Source organism: Ascaphus truei, chromosome 1 (genome assembly GCF_040206685.1).
Source record: "Ascaphus truei isolate aAscTru1 chromosome 1, aAscTru1.hap1, whole genome shotgun sequence".
Lineage (NCBI taxonomy): Eukaryota > Metazoa > Chordata > Amphibia > Anura > Ascaphidae > Ascaphus > Ascaphus truei.
The window spans coordinates 442,877,705-442,898,703 of NC_134483.1; the positions used below are offsets into that span (position 1 = coordinate 442,877,705).

Consider the following 20,999-nt stretch of genomic DNA (forward strand, 5'->3'; position numbering starts at 1 on the left):
TGCTCTTTTCTAGGACCTTAATACCATGCTTGAAACCTAACCCTAGATGAGACAGAGGGAACAGAAGCAAGAAACCAGAGGCGTTATAATGCACCTACTCGCAATGCTCTGGACCCCCCCCCCCCAGCAGTAAAGTGACATTTGTAATTTGTGTTCTTGAACCCAATATTTCCCGTATTTGGGTCCCTGCTAATAAGGGATCCTCGCAGTGAAAGAGCAGCATAAGCAGAGTCACTCTGCACCAAAGCTTCTGGTATAAAATACAGGATTTATTCCCCCAATTCCTGCACTCTCTGAGTTCAGAAGCTGCATATATTTGGGATGAGCCAAACTTTCGGCCAATAGGGTGGCAGCTTTCCTCCCCCCGTTCAGTGCATCAGCAGCCTGTGAAGACCCGCGGCTCCGGAGCACAGACATGGAGCCTGAAGTCCCACTAACCAGCGGCGGCTGACCCCTTCCTATCCTAACATGAAATAAATACCCACTCCCAAACCAGCCACCTACCTTCCCACCCCCCCTCCTCACTCAGGCACCCTGTCTAACACATTACAAAGCAAACGCCATAAAACATGCTGGGCATGTACGTGCCAGACAGATTTTCCCTGAAGTCTTCCCAAGTCCAAGACGGGATGGGGCTATACACCAGCAGGCGAGTCAAAAAGGTTTGTCTGATCACAAACACAAACAAAAGTAAGGGACTGTTACGTTGTTATTTGGGGAGTTCAGCAGCAGCAGCAGCTCCATCCAGCGTTTCTCCCCAGGGTGCATGTGTGTGTTGTATGCCGATCCGGGAGGGGAGCTGCCACGTCTACACACGCTCAGCTCCTACTCTACTTCAGCAGCTAGGAGTAGGAGCTCCTACTCCACTTGGCAGCGGGAAGACACATGTCCTGGTTGCAGTAGACAGGGGCGCAGGGACATGTCACAGTATATTGGGGCTTTAGTTACGAAGAAACTGTCTCACAGTGAGCACAGGATGTCTTCTATCAGGCTTCCTGTTGCAAAACGGGCAATATTGTGTATAAAAAAACAAAACAGCATCACATTTTTTTAACCATAGATTGAAGTGGGATTTGCTTCCTATGATGAAACTGGTGCGCACGTTTTTGCACCAGTTGTGCAATGGAGACACTTTGATCAATAGTTTCCAAAAGGGCTTATTTATCACAGCAAATGGGTGCGTAATGGCTTACATTACCTATGCACCTTCGCTGCCTTGGTCTGTGCTGCCATTCTTCACACACATGCTTGGAAGTTGTTAAATGTATGCAGCATACATACTTTTTTTTAATGGCATTACATGTAGGAGATTTGTCTCTGAAGTAGGAGCTAAGTTTTACACAGTTAAAGTGTACAAATGCAAGAAAGATGCAAAATATGCATTTGTTATTCTACAGGTGCAGTGTCCAAGAATATACCATTATTCCCTCTCAACAGTTGCCTCTATGGTATCAATGTTTGAAATACTAGATGCCTTATCTTTCAATTTACTAGCCTCCCGGCCTTTCAGATTTGGAGAGGTGAACGCGATCTCCCCCCCCAAAAACGAGCATTTATAGCATGACACCCTGTATGTAATAAGGCCCCTAGAGTGACTGTTGTCATGGGGCACTCAAGGGGTTAAAAGTGCATTCCAGGGCTGCTTCTTTTTTGTCTTTTTTTGGTAACTTCTTTTTATTACGAGACCTCCTAAAAAAATAAAACACAAGCTTACTTTTTAAAATATTTTATTGGAAAACAATTGCGATTCTTTTATAAAATATCAAGTCTTCCAGATTTATTTCTGGTTTTGGATCAAAGTAAAATCAGTTTCAAGTTTCAAAATCAGATGGCATTCCGTGTTTAAATCCAAAATGCCACCATTGGAAGTTGTGCACTTCTGTACAAATATATATATATTTATATATAAATATATGTATATATATATATATATATATATATATATATATATATATATATATATATGTATGTTCCCTGATGAAATCACCCAAGTGTGAAGAAACGCGTAGGGAGTTGTAGTGTGAGCTAGTGATAGCCATCACATTATACCTATCCATACTCTGGACTTCGCTAAAGACTCTGTGACGCTGCCACGCATTGACAATGTACCCTAAGGTAATTTCCTCATATCCGGTGCTGCTGGTTGGTTCGGTGTGCTTCCGGGTAACATTTGGAGGAGCTGCGCTTTCTCTGATGCCCCTGCGGGACGGTGGCTCAGGTGCTGGGACTACACGTGGGAGTGAGGCATGCGAGCGGAGCAGTGATGTCCGGCGTTTGGTGAATGAGTATCACTCATTACATGCTTGAATATTTTTTTCGTTCGTGAGTTTAAATTTGTTGGACTTTCTATTGGGAACATTAAATTGAGTATTTTTCATATTACACTAGGATCGGGCGCTTTCTTCTCGTATATATATATATATATATATATATACAGTGTTCGACAAACCTATACATTTGCTCGCCCCGGGCGAGTGGATTTAACCCCCGGGCGAGTAAATATTGGCCCAAGCAGCACACGTTTGGTACTAGGTGGCGAGTAGATTTTTTTGTGTGGCGAGTAGATTTTTTGGTGATTTGTCAACCACTGTATATATATATATATATTGACAAACAAAAACAAAAAAGCAGCGCCTATAGGGGTAAATTAGTGAGGTGTATAAATATATAATCTATTTAAATGTGTTAATGAAACAACTAAGTGCCTATCCTAGTGGGTATATATGAATCAATTATAAAATTGAATCAATGTATATAGTGTGCTATAATATAATCATTAATGAATATCAAATGGTGATAAGTGACACCCAATATAGATGCATAAACAGGGTTACATATAGAATGGAAAGGATAATATAATATGAAATATATAAAAAAATGAATAAAAACAATAGAAAGAGAGTGATACCAGTCCTCAATTGGATTGTCCAATAAAAATAGAAAAAAAAAAAAAAAAAAAAATGCAAATGGTGTTGGGGGTCTCCGGCTGCTCTCAAAGGATTAACCACATCCGAAAGGAATCTGCAGAAGAGAGAGAGGAGAGAGCGCACACCCCATAGCGTAAAAACGTAAATTTATTAAGGGGAGGGGGAGGGGGGGATAAAAAATGCACTCACAAGGGTACAAGTTTTAAAAGCATATTGTGATATAATCACCACCATCCGGTAACTGCAACAGGTACTGGAATAAATCCTCGGTCCCAGGATGGTATTGAACCACGTTGTTTGCAGGATGTCCTGGGCTTGGTGATGGTATGAAACGATTTCCAACGATACCAGGAACACACCGCCCTGCCTGGAGTTCTCTGCGATATCCGGCGCTCAAATCAGTTGGTAGCTGCGCTCCGTGATGACGTAATGTCCTTGCGTGCACCTGTTGCAGTTACCGGATGGTGGTGATTATATCACAAGCGTGCGGAAGCGTGTGTCTTATTAAATTTTTAGATTTGGCGCTCAAGGGAGCGCAGGGCCGGTCACGTGAGCGGTTCACCCAATGAGGGCGAACCAGCTCCGTGACGTCACAGCCCCCCCCTCCCCGACGCCCCCCCGGACCAAGGCCAGGGAAAGCACCTGCTTTCCCTCAGCCTCCGCGTGCCTCCGCACGGCTGCAGTCCTATGGACGCAGCCTTAGTTAGTAGCCCCGTGTAAAACTGCAATGGGTGTGAAATATACGCTACTCACAATAATACACCACTCCTTGAAAAAGCTCCATAGGGGGGTGTGCTGGAACCACAGGGAGATAGGCTGGATAATATATGGTCAGACAGCTTAACTAGTTTCCGTTTACAAGCACCACAAGTTCTATAAGTTTTCTTCACTTTATTGAAAAGCAGCAGATCACAAATATTCTTGTAGATGGTGTACTGTAGTGAGAGAGAGTTGTCTGTAATAATAGTGCTTGATAGTAAGGACAAAGAGTAAAAACGATGCTTCTTCCCGGGATCTGAGGGCATAGGTAGTGCCTGCTGAGGTGAAAAGAAAGCAAAATGGAGGCTCCTCACAGGAACAGAGCCTGGGCTAAGGAAACTGTGAATACAGGCAGGGGAGAGTGGAACAGTCCACTATGCCAGGGGAATAACAGGGGTAGTCGTGGCAACCGCTGCAGGAGGCTAGGAGATAAAGAAACTAATGTATCCAAATCGCCTGCACAGGTATAATAACTGCAGGGAACGTAATGGGCCAGCAGGCAGAGCTGCAAAAAGGGGAAAGGGAACAGAACTCTGATTCTAGTTCCAGGACAGGGGGCGTGAATCGAGTGGGAGGAAGGTCTCCTGTTTTTGTTCATGTTTTTTATGTAGTTCTATTAAATTGATTTGTGTTTATTTTTGCTGGTGAGTTTCCTGATTTTTTCCTTGGGGTGGCAATACCTTGGATCTATCCACTCTCCTATAGAACAGGTAGGGGCAGCGCACAGCTCAAGGAGACAGGATCCCGATCAGTACCAAAATTCCTTTATTCTGTATGGATAAAAAGGAAGCACAAACCTTCCTACGCGTTTCGCACCACACGGGTGCTTTATCAAAAAGTGCGAAACGTAGGAGAATTTGCGTCTCCTTTTTATCCATGCAGAATATGGGTTGCTAATCACGCAGTGGCAACCCCCCTCAGTGGATGTGGAAGAAGTTTCAAAAGTGAGTAAATCACTTGTTTCCTCTGTGGTGGGTGTCTAGCTGAAGAAAATCATTGTTAACCAGCATCTGTGGTAGTAGGGGTGAGGCTTTGGCAAGAATTCACACCGCTGCACCTCATTGGTTATTACCAAGGAAAGCGTAAGGCACCATCAATTATACCACTTTATAGATTACTTATTCACCCCACCCACTACAAAAGAGGGGGCCACCTCATTAACTCTTTCATTGTGAATAGCTTGAGCACACAATTTTCCCTTAGTGTACCTGAGCACCCATACAAAAACGTTATTAATTGCAAAGGGAAAAAGGGACATAACCTTCCAGAGACAAAATGGGTTAAAGAATACATAATTCAGAGGTATTTATTGATGGCTGTGCAGTGAAGATTATGTATTTATTTTAAGTGACACTAACCCTGTTCATCCTCAAACAAGTCATACAATATACATAATTATACTTTATGTGACTGGCAATCCTAGTTAACAAGAACCTTAAAAATTAAGGTTTGGGGGTGTAGATATTAAGGGGTGTTAACGTGGTATTAGACCCAGCTGCATAGCAGGTCCTAATAGGTTAAAGGGGAGAGTGTGTGTGTGTGTGTGGGGGGGGGGGGGGGGGGTGTTGGATGTTAAGGGTATGCCTGAGTGGTTTCCTTGAAAAGGTGAGGTTTTTAGGAAGTTTTTAAATGTCTGAAAGTCAGGGGAGAGTAGGATAGGGTTTTATGTGTGCTAGGGAATTCCAGAGAGAGGCGGCAGCACGGGAGAAGTCTTGTAGGTGGCAGTGAGAGGAGGTAATAAGGCAGGAGGAGAGTCGGATGTCATAGGCAGAACGTAGGGGGCGTTTAGGGATATATTTGGGGATGGGGACTGGGATGTAAGGGAGTGCAGCATTGTTTTTAAGATTTGTAAATCATGACTAGGGATTAAATGTTATTCTATAGAATACAGGAAACTAGTGTAGGGATTAGCATGGGGGGAGGGGAATTGCGGTCGCAGGTCTGAATGTACGCCTAGGGTGCTGAATACACTTGCACTGGTCCTGTTTGTTGTTTACATTTAGTCACTCCCAGTAGCACTCCTTTTATCACAAAAATATATATTATGATGTGGCAGGTGTTGGGGTTAGAGCTTGCTGGGATTGTGTGTGTCTTTGTAATTTAACAATGTGCAACTGATTTACTTGAAAGTAGTTGCATCCTTCTGTATACTGTTACATGAAAGAACCTTACTTTTCAATGAAAATATTGCTCAAGATCATTTTTTTAGCTTAATGTACAATATTCATATACCATAAAGCAGGCCTGCACAACATACGGCTCCCTGTGAGGCCCGTGATGCCCCTCCCTCCCTCACCCCCCCCCCAGCCCGCTCTGCAGACACAGGAGGGAAGGAGCGCCAGCATTTTGACACGCTCCCCACCCCCTCCTGAGCCCACTCTGCCGAGTGCTAGCATTGTGATACCCCCCCAACCCCCTCTGCCTATTAGGGAAGGATCGGCAGCAGTTTGATGCGATCCCCTGCAGGCAGAGAGGAGAGAAGGAACAGAGCTGAGGCCTCGTAAAGGGTTCCAGAGGCAGGAGTTGGAGGGCGGGCGTTCGGGAGGGCGGCAGTCTGCTGGGCGATGTGTGTTGATCCTCCCCAGCAGACGTTTTCAGGAGTTGAGGAGGGGGCGGGGCTACAGACGTGAGGTTAGGGATCCAAATTGCAGTCTTGAAATCATTCTCAAGAATGATTTCATTGGCTGCCTAGGTCCCAGTGACGCTGCTGCAGCTTCAAAAAACGAATTTTTTGTTTATTGAAACTAGCCAGCGTCAACTCCGTACTTCGGAGACAGGGCAGCTGCTACCCTGACAACCATTATTCAATTTGAATACATTGTGTCCCACGGCAGCTCGCACGTCCGCACGCCCTCCCTCCGAAGCCAGCACCCTGAACGAGGCCTGAGGCCGGTCTGACTGCAGAGTGAGGGGGCGGGGCTAGCTGCAGAGGGTGGGGGCGGGGTTAGTGACAGCAGAGCCTGTTAGTGAGAGCAGGAAGTGAGGTGCCTGCTGCCAGGGCCCAAGATGGCTCCCCCACTCCCCCCAACCATGTTCCACAGTGATAGGTAGGACACTCCCCCCCTCCCTGCAGCTGCCCCCCAGAGCTAGTGCCAGGCCTCGTTCAGGGTGCCAGAGGCAGGAGTTGAGGGCGGGCGTTCGCGTGTGCGAGCATCATCCCCAGCAGACATTTTCAAGAGTTGAGGAGGCGGGACTACAGACAGCAGTTTAAGGATCGGTGTTGCTGTCTTGAAATCATTCTCAAGAATGATTTCATTGGCTGCCAAAGTACCAGTGATGCTGCTGCAGCTTGAATAAACAACTTGGGTTGTTTATTGAAACTGTAGCCAGCGTCAACTGCGTACTTCGGAGACAGGGCAGCTGCTACCCTGACAACCACAATTAACTTTACATACATTGTTTCGGACTGCCGCCCTCACGTAAGCATGCAATCCCTCCGAAGCCTGCACCCTGAACGAGACGTCAGTGTGTCATTGTGTCATTGTGTCAGTGTGTCAGTGTGGCTGTGCCTGTGCAGGTCAGTGCCTGTGCAGGTCAGTGTCGGTGCCTGTGCAGGTCTGTGCCTGTGCAGGTCAGTGCCTGTGCAGGTCAGTGCCTGTGCAGGTCAGTGTCGGTGCCTGTGCAGGTCTGTGTCGGTGCCTGTGCAGGTCTGTGTCGGTGCCTGTGCAGGTCTGTGTCTGTGCCTGTGCAGGTCAGTGTCGGTGCCTGTGCAGGTCAGTGTCGGTGCCTGTGCAAGTCAGTGTCGGTGCCTGTGCAGGTCAGTGTCTGTGCCTGTGCAGGTCAGTGTCTGTGCAGGTCAGTGTCTGTGCCTGTGCAGGTCAGTGTCTGTACCTGTGCAGGTCAGTGTCAGTGGGTTGGGGTTGGGTGTGTGTGTGTGTGTGTGTGTGTGGGGGGGGGGTGATATGATGATGATCTGTGGGGGGAGGGGGGGAGAGAAGATATGATGAGGATAATGATGAGGGGTGCTGGGGGAAATATGATGATGATGATGATGATTTTACCCGTGCGGCCCAAATCAGTTTTCTTTGGAGCAGTTCGGCCCTTCGCACTTTACAAGTTGTGCAGGCCTGCCATAAAGAGACAAGAAGTGGTTTTAAATGTACACACCTCTCTTGCATGAGACACACAGGTAACAGTTTAATTGTGTGAAACAGACATGATATTGAGAGACACTTCTGGTGATAAAAAATAAATAGAAAATCACACACACTATTTTTCAAAGCGAAATACGTTCTGCACAGGTATTGCTTAATGACCCATACAGAGTGTATGGCATTTGCACATTTGTAACACATAAAATGAAGCGGCATAAAAAGCTAAGTTAAAATACACTTTCACTTTGGTTTAACTTTATTGTTGAATATATTATAACATAATTATAACATAATAAACATATATGATAGTGGTAATAGAATGGGTAAATAAACACATGGCCTAATATACATTTTGTGGATGTGGAGCTTCACTTTTAAGAGAGAGACATCACAAAAAAATATATAGGTAACATTATCTTTTAGGAAATAAATATATTACTGCTTTCTTCCTGGGCAGGGTGAGAAGTTTGGTCCCTTTGCTGGAGAAAAGCGAATTCCAAATGAAGTGGATGAAAGTATGGATAACAGGTTGATGTGGGAGGTAAGAAGAATCATGTCTTCACAAACACAACATTTTGTTCCAGTGGTATTCACCACAATTGCTTTACCTGATACATTTTAAAGGCTCTTGTGTGACCAATCACCCCCTGTTCCCAATATCCATATCCCAATACTTACACCATTCATTGGGTTTCATTGGTCACAACATTAACAAATCAATACAATACAACAAACATGTCCGGACAGCCCAAAAACACGAACCACACTGGTACCAGCCACTAGCTATATCAGCTCAGTGGGCATGTTGTTAGCCAGCAACGCCATATCGGATGTCACTGCCCATTTAGCGATATGTCATCTGAACCCCCACGGGCCATTACACACGGCTCCCCCCAAGGACCTCTCCTGCGGCCAGGACCAACCACCACGAGAATGTAAATAAAGAATGGACATCTCTAGTCATAACATGAACCATTTCTGCAACAATCGCTACCTACAACTCCACTTTTTGTATTTATTCATTTATTTATTGTTATTTTTTAAACATTTGCCCTCCAAATCTCTCTTTTATGTATCCCCTTTTTATTACTATTAGTATTTACATTTTTTCTTTTTTCAAACAAAACCAAAGCGAGAGTAGCGAAAATATATTTTTCTTTGATAAACCTGGTACTATTTTTTCATCAGTTTTCCCCAGTTTTGCAGATACAGATTTTGATAACCTAACTAACTAAATAACTAACTAGCCTAACTAGCACATGTGAAAAAAAGGATGAAAACATGTTTGGCATTCTGCTGTTGGCTCTGTTGTGATGATGTCATTAGGTTATGATTTCAGGGAGCTCACACACAGCATTGTGGGCCTTATACAAATATCCAGCATCTATTTTCAATATCCCTAAGCAAGTCCCCCTCCAGAATTAGAATATTTACAGTTTTGTATCACAATATGCTAAGAACAAAAAAGGGCAAGACGACTGATGGGGTCAAACAGCACAAAGCGGCAGCTAAAACTGGTCACCACATTATTTTTCCTGAAGCACGCCATAAAGGTGAAAAAACTGTCATTATTCTGCTGGCCACATTCAGTGTATGTAAGGTAAGAACATTGTGTTGCTCTGAAGGGCTGGGATCAAAGTGTACTACTAGCAGGGACACGTTAAAGGGTTAAATCGGAGTCTTTGACGACTGTTTTACCAAAATGTGACACCTATAATTATTGTAAAATATGTTTTGAAGGTTCGTATGTAAACATGGTGAGCTGAGACTTTAGAGGGGTTTGATTTCCTCTGGTTACTACTCCCTTTGTATGATGTCACTGTGTATTCAGGAGGAATTTGCACACCTCCCTCCGTTAGCTTAACTCAGGGGTGCACAAACTGGGGGGCGCAGGATTTTGTAGCTCGGTGGTTGCAGAGCCCCGACGCTCTTCCCCCAGGCATGTAAATTAAATGCCGGGGGAGGCGTGAGGCCTCTGTAACTTCCCATACCTGCTCTCTGCCGGTTCTTCAGTGACGCGTCGTCATGACAGCGCGGCGTCATGGGTCAAATGGCAACGCGTCACATGATGTCGTGACGTCGTGTAGCCCAAGAGCAGGTAAGGAGGGGGGGGGGGGTGCGCAGGCAAGGGGGAACGCAGACGGGTGGCGCGAAATGAAAAGTTTATGCACCCCTGGCTTAACTGGCTCTTTATCCCACTTTAGTGACTATAGGACATCTTTTTAAATGTGAAAGAAGTGCAACTTTGTAACATACATGTAGTTTACAAGAACTAAAGGCCATGATTATAGAGGGCACGACGGCGCACACGCCATGCGAACAACAGACCTCTTCTCTATGAGGCCGCACATAGTGCTCGCGAGCGGTGCAGAGCGACCGCGCGGCAGTTTTTTGAAAAGACAAATTATTTTGTCTTTTCGAGCGATGGACGCCTCACGGGCGCGTAACGTGAGCGGTTCAGCCAATGAGGGTGAGGCATCCTTGTGACGCATCCGCCACGCCTCCCCAATCGCTGGAAGCTAGTTCACCCAATGCTAGGGCTACAGGTGCGTGCGACTCCTTGCGCTCCGTCGCGCGCCCTCTATAATCTCCGCCAAAGAAGCCGTGTAACACATTCTCTAACATGTTTACCATTTGTTGGATTTTTTGGGGATGAGCCCAATATACTGTATTAGAAATGTAGGCCTGAACACCTGACTCATAACAACTACTATACCACACAATTAACCAAGCTTACTCTTTTGTTTGGAGCTAATTGATGGCACCATAGCTAATGCTGAAAATATTCCATAGTTTTTCTGTACTGATGATGACAGTTATAAAATCAGCCGTTATAAAACTGTTTTGAAAAGTCCCTGTGAAATATACAGTATGACATGGGTGGCAAAGGAAAAGTCGAGGCAATTTATAAAATAGAAACATTTGTTAGAACTTGCATGTAGTCCCGCGCATGGTTTCTCTGCACACACATACAGCATCTGCTCTCACTAGATTGGTTACAATAACATCTCAAATCTTGAATTGCACGTAGGTTGCATAACATAAAAGGTCATTTATCAGAAGGTTTCATTTTTTAAAAAAAAAAGTGAATCTACTCTGATAAGAAAAACAGAACCTTTAGAAAATAAATGTCTGATATTTCAAGGAAACATAGGTTGTAAATCATAGGCCTTTGGTGTTTGACAAGTGTAGGTATATTTAGGCATACGTTTCACAATGTGCCTCTGGTTTTAACCATGGATTTAATTTTCAAATAGTCTGATATTGTTTGTCGTATTTCTTTGTATTAAAAAATGATTTATTTTATTTTAAACAGCTGGTTTTTTTAATGTTGATGATTGAACTGCTTTGTGCTAGTGACTTGCTATTTGACATTTTGATAAATGTGCACCATGCAGACTAATATATATGATCCATGAATGATTCTGATGTGAGGAAGATTAGCCATATGGTTATGACTTACAACGCATATCACATGTCATTTTTTTTTTTAATATCCTCTACTGAAGATCTGATATACTACACTATATATACATAATTGTTTGTCTTTGAGCTGGAGCTGCAATTCATTTTTTGTTGTTGAGAAACTTTAACAACAAACAATGCTACATTCAAACTTGAATAAAACACAAATAAAGGAATACAACAAAGTATTGAAAATACTCGGCTTTGTTATTTTCCAGTTTTTCTTTTAGTTTTTCCTGGGAACTCATGTAAAAAAAAAATGAAGGGTGAAATATTTTGATATTTCACCTTTAAATGGGACTACAAGGAAATAGTTGTAGTGAGGCCGGCCTGTAGAATTTTAGTGAGTAGGGTACAGTTTCAGATCCCAACAAGGGCAACTGAGTATTTTAATGCATCTTACAGTACGTGCAACTTGAGTCTTGGGAACTTGAGTCTGGTAGAGCTGCTGTACAGATATGAAGTGTTGGTCCATTAAAACGTTTTTCAAATTATGATAAACGGACATTCCTCAATGAATAGTTAGACCTCTGCACAAAATCCTTTCAAAATAGATATCCATGGCTGGCCCTGCTTTCCACAGATTGTTTTTGTTTTTTAATACAGGGAAGTAAAACCATGTTATTTTTTGGAAGATCCAAGTAAATATCCATATAGAGAAAGGCGCCCAGCAAAAGGAGAGAGTGGGTCAAAGCTACTAAAAGATAACCTTTATTGGTCCATAATATATTTTTTGGAAGATTTGTGGTAATTTCTAGTTTTCCTTGTTGCATACATTTTCTGTTTTTTGCTATACGTGTTATTTTCCCTTTTCAGGTTCGTGGAAATAAAGGAGAAGTCCTGTATGTTTTGGATGCCACCAATCCCCGCCATTCCAATTGGCTGCGCTTTGTCCACGAGGCTCCGTCCCAAGATCAAAAGAACTTGGCAGCTATCCAGGTCAATATACTCAAATATGTAGAAGTAATATTCGTTGTCAAAGCTGGAGACTAGGTCTGCGTGCAATATGCAGTTTTTCAGCAGTGGTACAGTTTCTGGATATGGTAACTTGTAATCTTTGTAAATTATATTGTTTTGATTCGGGCGGAATTATGTCAGCAGTAATTTGTGATATTATAATCCATCCAAGCTATCTGACGTTTTAGGAATGTGTCAGGACAATGTATTGATATTTCTTAGAATGGTATATGTCTGTATAGGCAAGCAAAGGGGGAGAAAAAAAAATCAACCCAACCTTTTTGCCAATTCTTAAAGCCGCTGTCTGCACTGATCGGCAGATTTGTTTTGCATTTAATTTTTTTTTTTTACATTAAGAAATCTCTTGCTATTCGAACAATTTTTTGTACTGTTACGCTCCGAAGCTTTGTTCAGGAGATATTTGAAAGCACTTAAAATATAGGTTTCAGGAAAGTTAAAATGGATCTCTCCCCAGAACCCAGTGCAGTATAAAGGTTAGACACTAGAGATGAAGAAAATCATGGTTTTTAAACCACCCCTCCATCCCCCCCTCACAAAAAAAGAGCAGGACATGCTCAGGTGTAAAGATACTGACATTATATGAGTTAAATTTATATAGGCTTCTCGGGGGTTCTCTGGAGCTGAACCTCCCTATTTTCAGCTCCTGTGAGCCCCTGATTCCCAAAAAGCTCACGTACGAAGATAATGGTTCACTATTATTCACTAAAAGGTGTTAAATTGCCTGCAATAGCTTACAACTCTTGGCGTTATGTCAGTATTTCCCACAGAGTTTTCATAATATGAAACAGTAAGGCAGAGCTTATTCTACCTGCGCGACCGTGCGCACTCCTGCAGCCCCAGTGATCTGTGCACTTGGCTGCAGGAGCGGAGGTGATGCGGGGGCGAGGCAAACGCGTCACGATGCTAGTTCGCCCTCATTGGCTGAACCAGCTCACGTGACGCTGATGTCACGCGGCAGTCGCCCGAGAAGACAACATTTATTGTCGTCTCAAAACGTCGCCGGCAGGCGCGCAGGCACTTGGCTAGCTACTTAAAGTGAACAAAATAAGGCGCAAACAGATAAAATTGATATTTTGTGAGCAAACTCAGATGCAGCCTAAACACCTGCGGTAACCCAGACCGCAAAACACACTAAACTAAACAAACTGGTGTTCGTGGCGCAAAATGAATAAATATAGCAGTACAATATAACCATGCAATAAACCCAGTGAATACAAATAGACAATAATATCACTTATACTGCAACTCCATGGAACAGGGTCCTCTGAAGTGGTTCCTCCTTGAAAAACCTCATGTAGAAAAGAAAGCACAGATGCATGCAATATTGTGCAATAACATTTTACTTTCACTGACAAACAACACAGGGGGGAAAAGGACAACTCACACTTTCCCCGCTGGTCAAAAGCAGAGAGTGACTTTGGGTGCACTCCAACCCTACCCCAGACTCAGCTCCAGACTCAGCTCCTTGCTGTGTTTTGGACTGCAGAGGCCACCGTACCAACTCCACCAGGAACCAGAGCGGCTGACGCGAGACTGATGCAAGGCAACCCGGGACGCGAGTGAGAGACACAGAAAGGTGAAGTCGTGCACGCGGGCATGCACACAGCAAGGAGCTGAGTGTGGAGTAGGGTTGGAGTGCGCACAATGTCACTCTGCATTTGATCAGCGGGGAAAGTGTGAGTTGCCCTGTGTTTGTCAATGAAAGTGAAATGTTAATGCACCATATTGCATGCATCTGTGCTTTCTTTTCTACATTAGGTTTTTCAAGGAGGAACCACTTCGGAGGATCATGTTCCATGGAGTTGCAGTATAAGTGATATCAGTGATTATTTGTACCGGGTTTATTGCACGGTTATATTGCACTGTTATTACATTCATTTTGCGCCACGAACACCAGTTTGTTTAGTTTAACTTGGTTAACTACTATAGCAAAGCACGGAATTGTGCCTGACATGCGTGCGCACGAAAGCGCACATGTAGTGCCGCCACCACTTTAAGCTCGGCCTAATAAGTGAAGATGTCTTGTTGGAGAGGCTAGTTGATATAAATTGATACATCAAATGCATGTTGACAACAGTCATCTGTTGGTAGAAGTAACATTCAAGCATTGCATTTACAACATGATGACTATTTAAGACAGTGGTACCATATTCCCCAAAGAAGAAATGTTTAAACGTAATCTTATCTGTATTTACTATCAACAACTGGGTGATGGATTAATCTTTTAATGATCTATCAGCGCTATCCTAATAACACATAAGCAGACTATCTCCGTGCAGCAGGCAGTATTAGAAGAAACTCTTAGAGACATTGTGATAAGCTTCTTATTTGTATTTACATATCGAAGAACTGTTTTGGTGAAAGCAGCAAATTTACTCCAGTCTTTCTGACTACAAAGGGAAGATTAATTTGCAGAGCAATACAAGTGGTAAAATGGAGACCTAATTTGTATCAAGGATACACAGAGGACAGAATTAGTCTGTCTGCTTGATGTTTTCATTTTCAGAGGAACAGAATCCTTGTTTCAAGGTTATCACACTTCCCAATTAAACGCTAGTATTTCACTGTAATAGTATTTAGTGAGAAAAGTAACGAAGATCAACTGTTAAGTGGGAGGTGTGATAAGTATAGTGAAGGATGAAGTTATATTTTTAACATGAGCCTCTCCCTATCAATGTGTCAAGCTGTTTTTTTTTTTCAATTCTTTTAGGCGCATACAGTAAGTATTAAAGCAGGGCTGACCAACTCCAGTCCTCAAGGGCCATCAACAGGTCAGGTTTTCAGGGTATCCCTGCTTCGGCACAGGTGGCTCATACAGCAACCTTTGCTAAACCAGGGATATCCTGGAAACCTGGCCTGTTGGTGGCCCTTGAGGACTGGAGTTGGCCAGCGCGGCATTAACGTGATCTTTTTTCCCCAGCAGTATTGTAGTAGTTTAAGTAGCGCACATTGTAATAAAATGTTATTTATGAAGGTTGTTATATGACTAGTTACATACTGTATCATGCATAGTCCGATTTCTGAAATTATGTCTGTGTCGTGTAATTATTAGTTTCATATATTCTATAATAGCCATACTGTGAAAATTACTTTTTTTTTAAAGGTCTGGTCAACAACCATCTCCCGACAGTAAAATACCTGCTCCTGATTCTTCAAAGAAAAATTAAATTCAAAACTAAATGGATTTCTTCCTTTGATTAATCTAGTGCACTATTTCCCCACCTTTTAGACCAGTTTTGCACCTGGGAGACTTTTGGTAAACAGAAGCCTCACTTGTGCCTACTTGCCATTTGGGAAGGGCTTATAGAGAGGGACAGGAAGCATTAGGTGATGAGCTAGAGGCTGCACATGTATAAGGATAGGATGCATCAGATTTTGCTGTGTACGGTAGTCACTTTTTCACCTATTCATATGTGGAAAAATATCTGCCAGCTTTTAGTTGTTTGTAAACCTCAGTGGAAAGGTAAAAAAAAAATCTGATTTAACACATTGATGCTGCCTCAGGTGAAAAAAAAAGTTTTAAATATTTCTAGTCACTCTTCCTTGGAGGTTAATACAAAGGGCTACATGTAAATGTTCCAACACATACATGTATTTATACACATGGTGAAGTTATATCCAGGGCCGCCAACAGGGGGAACAGCCAGGACAAATATCCCAGGCCTGGCTGCTCTGGGCGGCCCGGCTGGCCTGGACAGTAAGTTGAACCTAACTTCCTGCAATGCCAGTACTGGGCAGGCCCGATAGTCCCATCAGTACCTGGGCGATGTCTCTCCTTCCGACAGGGCCCATTCTCGGAAGCTAGGCCCACGTGGTCCTGTTCCATCCTCTGGGCTCCCCCCTCAGTTCTGGCCCTCCAATTCCACAGGCTCATACCTTCTTTCCCTTCGGCCCTACACCTCCTCTCCTCTCCCTGGGCCCATACATATTCCTGTCCCACTCGCCCCCTTTCCAGGCCCATATGTACACCCCTCCCCCCCTCCCTAGGCCAATACCTACTCCTCACTCTCCCACCCAGGCCCATTCCTACACTCTCCCCCAGGCCCATACCTACTCCCTCCCTCTCAAGCCCATACCTCCTCCCTCTCAAGCCCATACCTACTCCCCCCCCAGACCCATACCTCCTCTCTCCCCTCCTCCCAAACCTACTCTCACCAGGCCCACACTATCCCTCCATTACCTCCTCGCCCCCCATAGCACGTTCTCTCCTCTTCTCTTCCCTCCATACCTCCTCTCCTCCCCCTCCTTACCTGTTTCTCTTCCCTCCATGCCTCCCTCCCCCCATACCTACTCCCTCCAGGCCCACTCTATCACCCCATTACCTCCTCTTCCCCCATACTCCTCTCCTACCCCTATCTCGGGTGGGGGAGAGAGGGGTAGTAGAGAGAGGGTGGTGGGGGCGTGGTAGAGAGAGGGGTGGGGGCGTGGTAGAGAGAGAAGGGTGGGCCATGGGGTAGAGAGAGTGTAGGCTGGGGGCGTGTTAGAGAGAGGGATGGGAGAATGAGAGAGAGAGGGGTGGGAGAGAGGGGTAGAGGCATGGGAGAGAGGGGTGGGGGCGTGGGAAAGAGAGGGGAGGGGGTGGGGACATGGGAGAGAGAAGAGGGGTGGGGATGTGGAGAGAGAAAGGTGGACTTGTGATGGAGGGAAATAGATACGGAGGGAGAGAGGGAGTTGAGCGATGATGAGAGGGAGGGATTGGGGTATGAGAGAGCGGGGGGGGGGGGTCATGCAAGGCCGCTGACATTGGGGGTGGCAGTGGAAACGAGTCCTATGCCCCAGGAAAGCTGTTTGCGGCTCAGAGTCAATGTATCAATAGTGATGTGATTATGGGGCAAACAAACCTGCATCATGGGGTTTATGAAAAAACTGCACCAAATTTATAAAAATAATGGGCCCCTTTTCTTTGATAAAACGTTTTTTTTCTCCAAGTTTGCTCTTGCTATGCAGCCTGGAGACTCTGATACATATTGGGTTAAAGGGCTATTCCCTATTGAAAAAAAACATATTTTTATTTCTTTGACACATGTTCCCAATATTTGCACCACTTTAGTTAGTTGGTACAGGTTTTAGGTTTTGTAGAGAATGCAGACACCTATAGGTCCATTTGTGTTCAGTGTGGGGAGGACAGCACATACAGATGTAGCAGATGTGACGCATACCAGCAGGTGAAATAATGCATTAGCCATACCCCATTTTTACGTGTACTTAATTCGAATACAATGGTGTCTGTTTTGTGTGTCCTGCTACAGCACTCCAGCGAGAGCAATAACATCTGCTGCACCTGTACTGGGTTTTTGCACTATTCCACGTTAATATTATCAGCACTTACAATAGTAGTCTAGAACAGCGGGGCGCAAACTGGGGGCTGCGACGCCAAGGGGGCGCGAGACTGAGTGCCGGGGGTGCGGGGTTTACAGAAGCTCCGCGCGCTTCCCGAAGGCACTTAAATTAAGTGCCGGGGGAGCTGCACGGCCTCTGTAAACCTAACTTTCCTTGGCTCTATTGGCTTCTCACATGCGTCGCCATGGCAACGCGGCGTCAAATGACGCTGCAAGATCATGTGATGTTACGTGCAGCGTGACGTCATGACGCTGGTGAGGGGGGCGCGGAGGCGAGGGGACCGCCGGCAGGGGGTCACAGGGAAAAAAGTTTGCGCGCCCCGGTCTAGAAATATGTTCAATGGGACATATATTATATAGCATGATATTACATTTAGTTTGTCCCTGTTTAGTGTGTTACTGCAGATGAATCTGTCTTCATAGAAGTTATATACATAGTTGGAGTTCTAAAAACTAAAAAAACAAAACAAAAACTTTTCAGCTGAGTAGACTAAATTATGTATACTGTGTTACATTGTCATAACTAATTGGACATTTAAATCATGATGATTAAAGGGTTTAATGTGAATAATTTATCTTTCCCCAAGTTAATGTTTAATTCAAATTTGATGAAAAACGCATATGCATGAATAGTGCAGGGTGGATGATTTGTGTTTACGATATCATGAATAATAAAATGATCAGTGTCTTCGGAATGATAGGACTACGGTGAAACGGATATATTCCTGTTCTCATCGTAAGGTTGCTTGCACTAAGTTTACAGAATCTTATATTGTTCTTTGTTGATATATTGCAAACGTACCAAATTGTTACAAGAATGTTGCGTATGCCTCATTGATTGTGTTAATTAAAGAACTGAAACCCATTATCATGTCATTGCATTATAATGCTTCCCACAAAATAGCTGCATTACACCAGAGAGAAATTTCAATGATCTGAACGGAACACTAATCAGATAAACGTTAGGATTTTATGATGGCACCTCAAAGACCTTTTTGGTAGGCATGATTTTACTCCTGCTCCTTTGGGTGTCATCCAAGGCTTATAGCTTTATTACAGCAGAAAATCCAATGTGATACGCCAATTTAGAAACAGACAGCTGCTTCAATCTTTGTCTTTGAGCTTCTTTACATAAAAAAAAATGTTTATATAGTAATTGGACATTTGTTGGAGAAGCCATCATAGTTTTCTCTAATCTACTATCCAGGGTTGACATCTTTGGGACTATTTATCAAAGTCCAATGGACACAAGATTGGGGTACAACTGGCCCAAACAAATTTAGATTTATCGAAAGCGTAAATAAATTTGTTTCCAATAGCAATCCCTTTCCTTGTTAGGTCGAGTTCAGGGTGGCTGCTACGGACGCGCGCGTCGGTGCGCGCGACTCCCCTGCATGCTGCTGCATCCCAGCGATCTGTGTTCAGGCTGCAGGAGTCGGGTCGCGGCGTTTGGGGGCGTGGCGGGGGGGGGGGGGAGGGGGCGGGGCGAACGTGTCACGGAGCTGGTTCGCTGAACCAGCTCACATGACGTGACTGAAGCCCCAAATATCATTTCTGGTTGTAGCGTCAAAATATAGCAGCGTCAACGCTGCACTTTACCGCCGGTGGAGTTTTCAGTTTGAACACTCCCACCGAACAACCTGAAATTGCGACGGACGCGCGCACGCAAGTGTAGCAGCCACCCTGAACACGGCCTTAGATCTAGTGCGCTAGTTTTTCAGCCAGGACGTGTTGATAAATAGGCCTTCTGTCCATTATTCATAATGGGGGAGATGTTTGCATGACGGCTTACAGTGGCAAAAGTGGTGCGAATCCTTGCTAAGTATGAAGTGTTGCTATCAGTGATTTTGTGGTAACACAGACGCACAGAAGAATATCAAATGAGTGCGTGCGTCTCTGTGCGCCAATGTAGAAAACCAATTTTTCTTTCACAAAAAAAAAAAAGGCCATGGGATGGAATTTAATGTGGAGTTTGAGGTTGTCTGTAGAGCACACATGGTACGTTATAATTGCGTCAAAATCATATGTCAATTTTTTGTTGGTTTAAAAGACAAATGCAAGTAGACCCAAACAATTCTTAGTGCTTTATATGTATGACTACAGTCGTTCTGTTAATGCTTTATCACATCAGTCTACAATTTAATTGATGAACTGCACATTTGATTTAGAGGAGATTTGTAAAAGGAGAAAAATAAATATATCTTAATAACGCCTGTGCTTTTTAGTTGGGTTTAATTAACACTTGCAGCATATTTATGTAATTTTACACAGGGGTGGACAAAAATGTTTTATAGCCAGATAGAATTTTTAGGAAATTATTTATTTTTTGGGACAGATGGGTTGGCACATTGTGCTGCTGTTCAAGTCTCTCCTCCCTACCTCAGTCCACTCAATTATGGCTCCGTGTATCTGTGTGAGTCTTTGACACACACTCTTGACAGACACACTAATCCCACTCTCCACACTCTTTCTGATCCCACACTCTCCCTACTCTTCCCTCCTTCCCTCCCTCATTGACGCTCTCTTCCTCCTCTGTCACTGACACTCTCTCCCACCTCTCCATCCCTAACTGATACTTTCTCTCACTCCTACCCATCCCTCATTGAAACGGACCTCACTTTTAAATCCTCCCCCCCCACCTTCACTGACACTCTCTCTCTCTCTCCTTCTTCCCCCTTCCCTCACTGACACTTTCACTCCTCCCTCATTCATTGAAACAAAGCTTACTTCTCACTCCTCCCCCCTCCCTCAATGACACACTCTCTCACTGACACTCTCTCACTGAGGGTGCCCTCCTTCACTGACACTCACTCCTCCCCCCTCCTTCACTGACACTCACTCCTCCCCTGTCCTTCACTGACACTCACTCCTCCCCCCTCCTTCGCTGACACTCACTCCTCCCCCCTCCTTCGCTGACACTCATTCCTCCCCCCTCCCTCATAGACCTCACGGAGTTCAAGGGTGGGCACAGTGCTGATACACTCTGCATCTCTCCCCAAGCCATCGTGCACCTCGGTAACCCCTCTCTGTTCATTAACCAGTCCTGACACTACTCAGTGAGTGGAGTAGCTCTGAATAACCTGTGAGTCACAGCTGCCGTCAGCACCCATTCCTGCTTTGATGTCTCGCTAGTAAAGCTGGATTGGGTGTGCTGGGAGCGGCTGTGGCACAGTGGCATCCCAAAAAACAGGTGTCAGGGATTAAATTTTAGGTGCCCAAGGGACCAGGTGCCCAGAAAATTTCCGTCTCTGATTTAACATTACACACTACACAAATAATAATAAGACTTAAGTTTATGCGTTCATACCTCTCCAAGGTGTCTCTGTAGCAGTCTTACTCCTGCTGAGCAGCCATTTTAAAAACCCATGTGGTTTTTTTTGCATTTACAAACCTACAGACCTTTAAATGCTACACCTTTTAGACCGCCTGCATTATCC

At 44.3% G+C, this 20,999-nt stretch overlaps 1 protein-coding gene across 2 annotated transcripts in view; it reads left to right on the forward strand.

The window, feature by feature from the left end:
• The first annotated feature begins 386 nt into the window (after positions 1-386).
• Positions 387-20,999, forward strand: part of PRDM5 (PR/SET domain 5) — a 191,684-nt gene continuing 171,071 nt past the window's right edge. For both annotated transcript variants that reach the window (XM_075616179.1, XM_075616189.1), the window contains exons 1-3: positions 387-662; positions 8,238-8,321; positions 12,062-12,184. In XM_075616179.1, the coding sequence (XP_075472294.1) occupies positions 570-662; positions 8,238-8,321; positions 12,062-12,184 (300 nt within the window). In that variant the 5' untranslated portion in view covers positions 387-569. The remainder of the gene's footprint in view (positions 663-8,237; positions 8,322-12,061; positions 12,185-20,999) is intronic.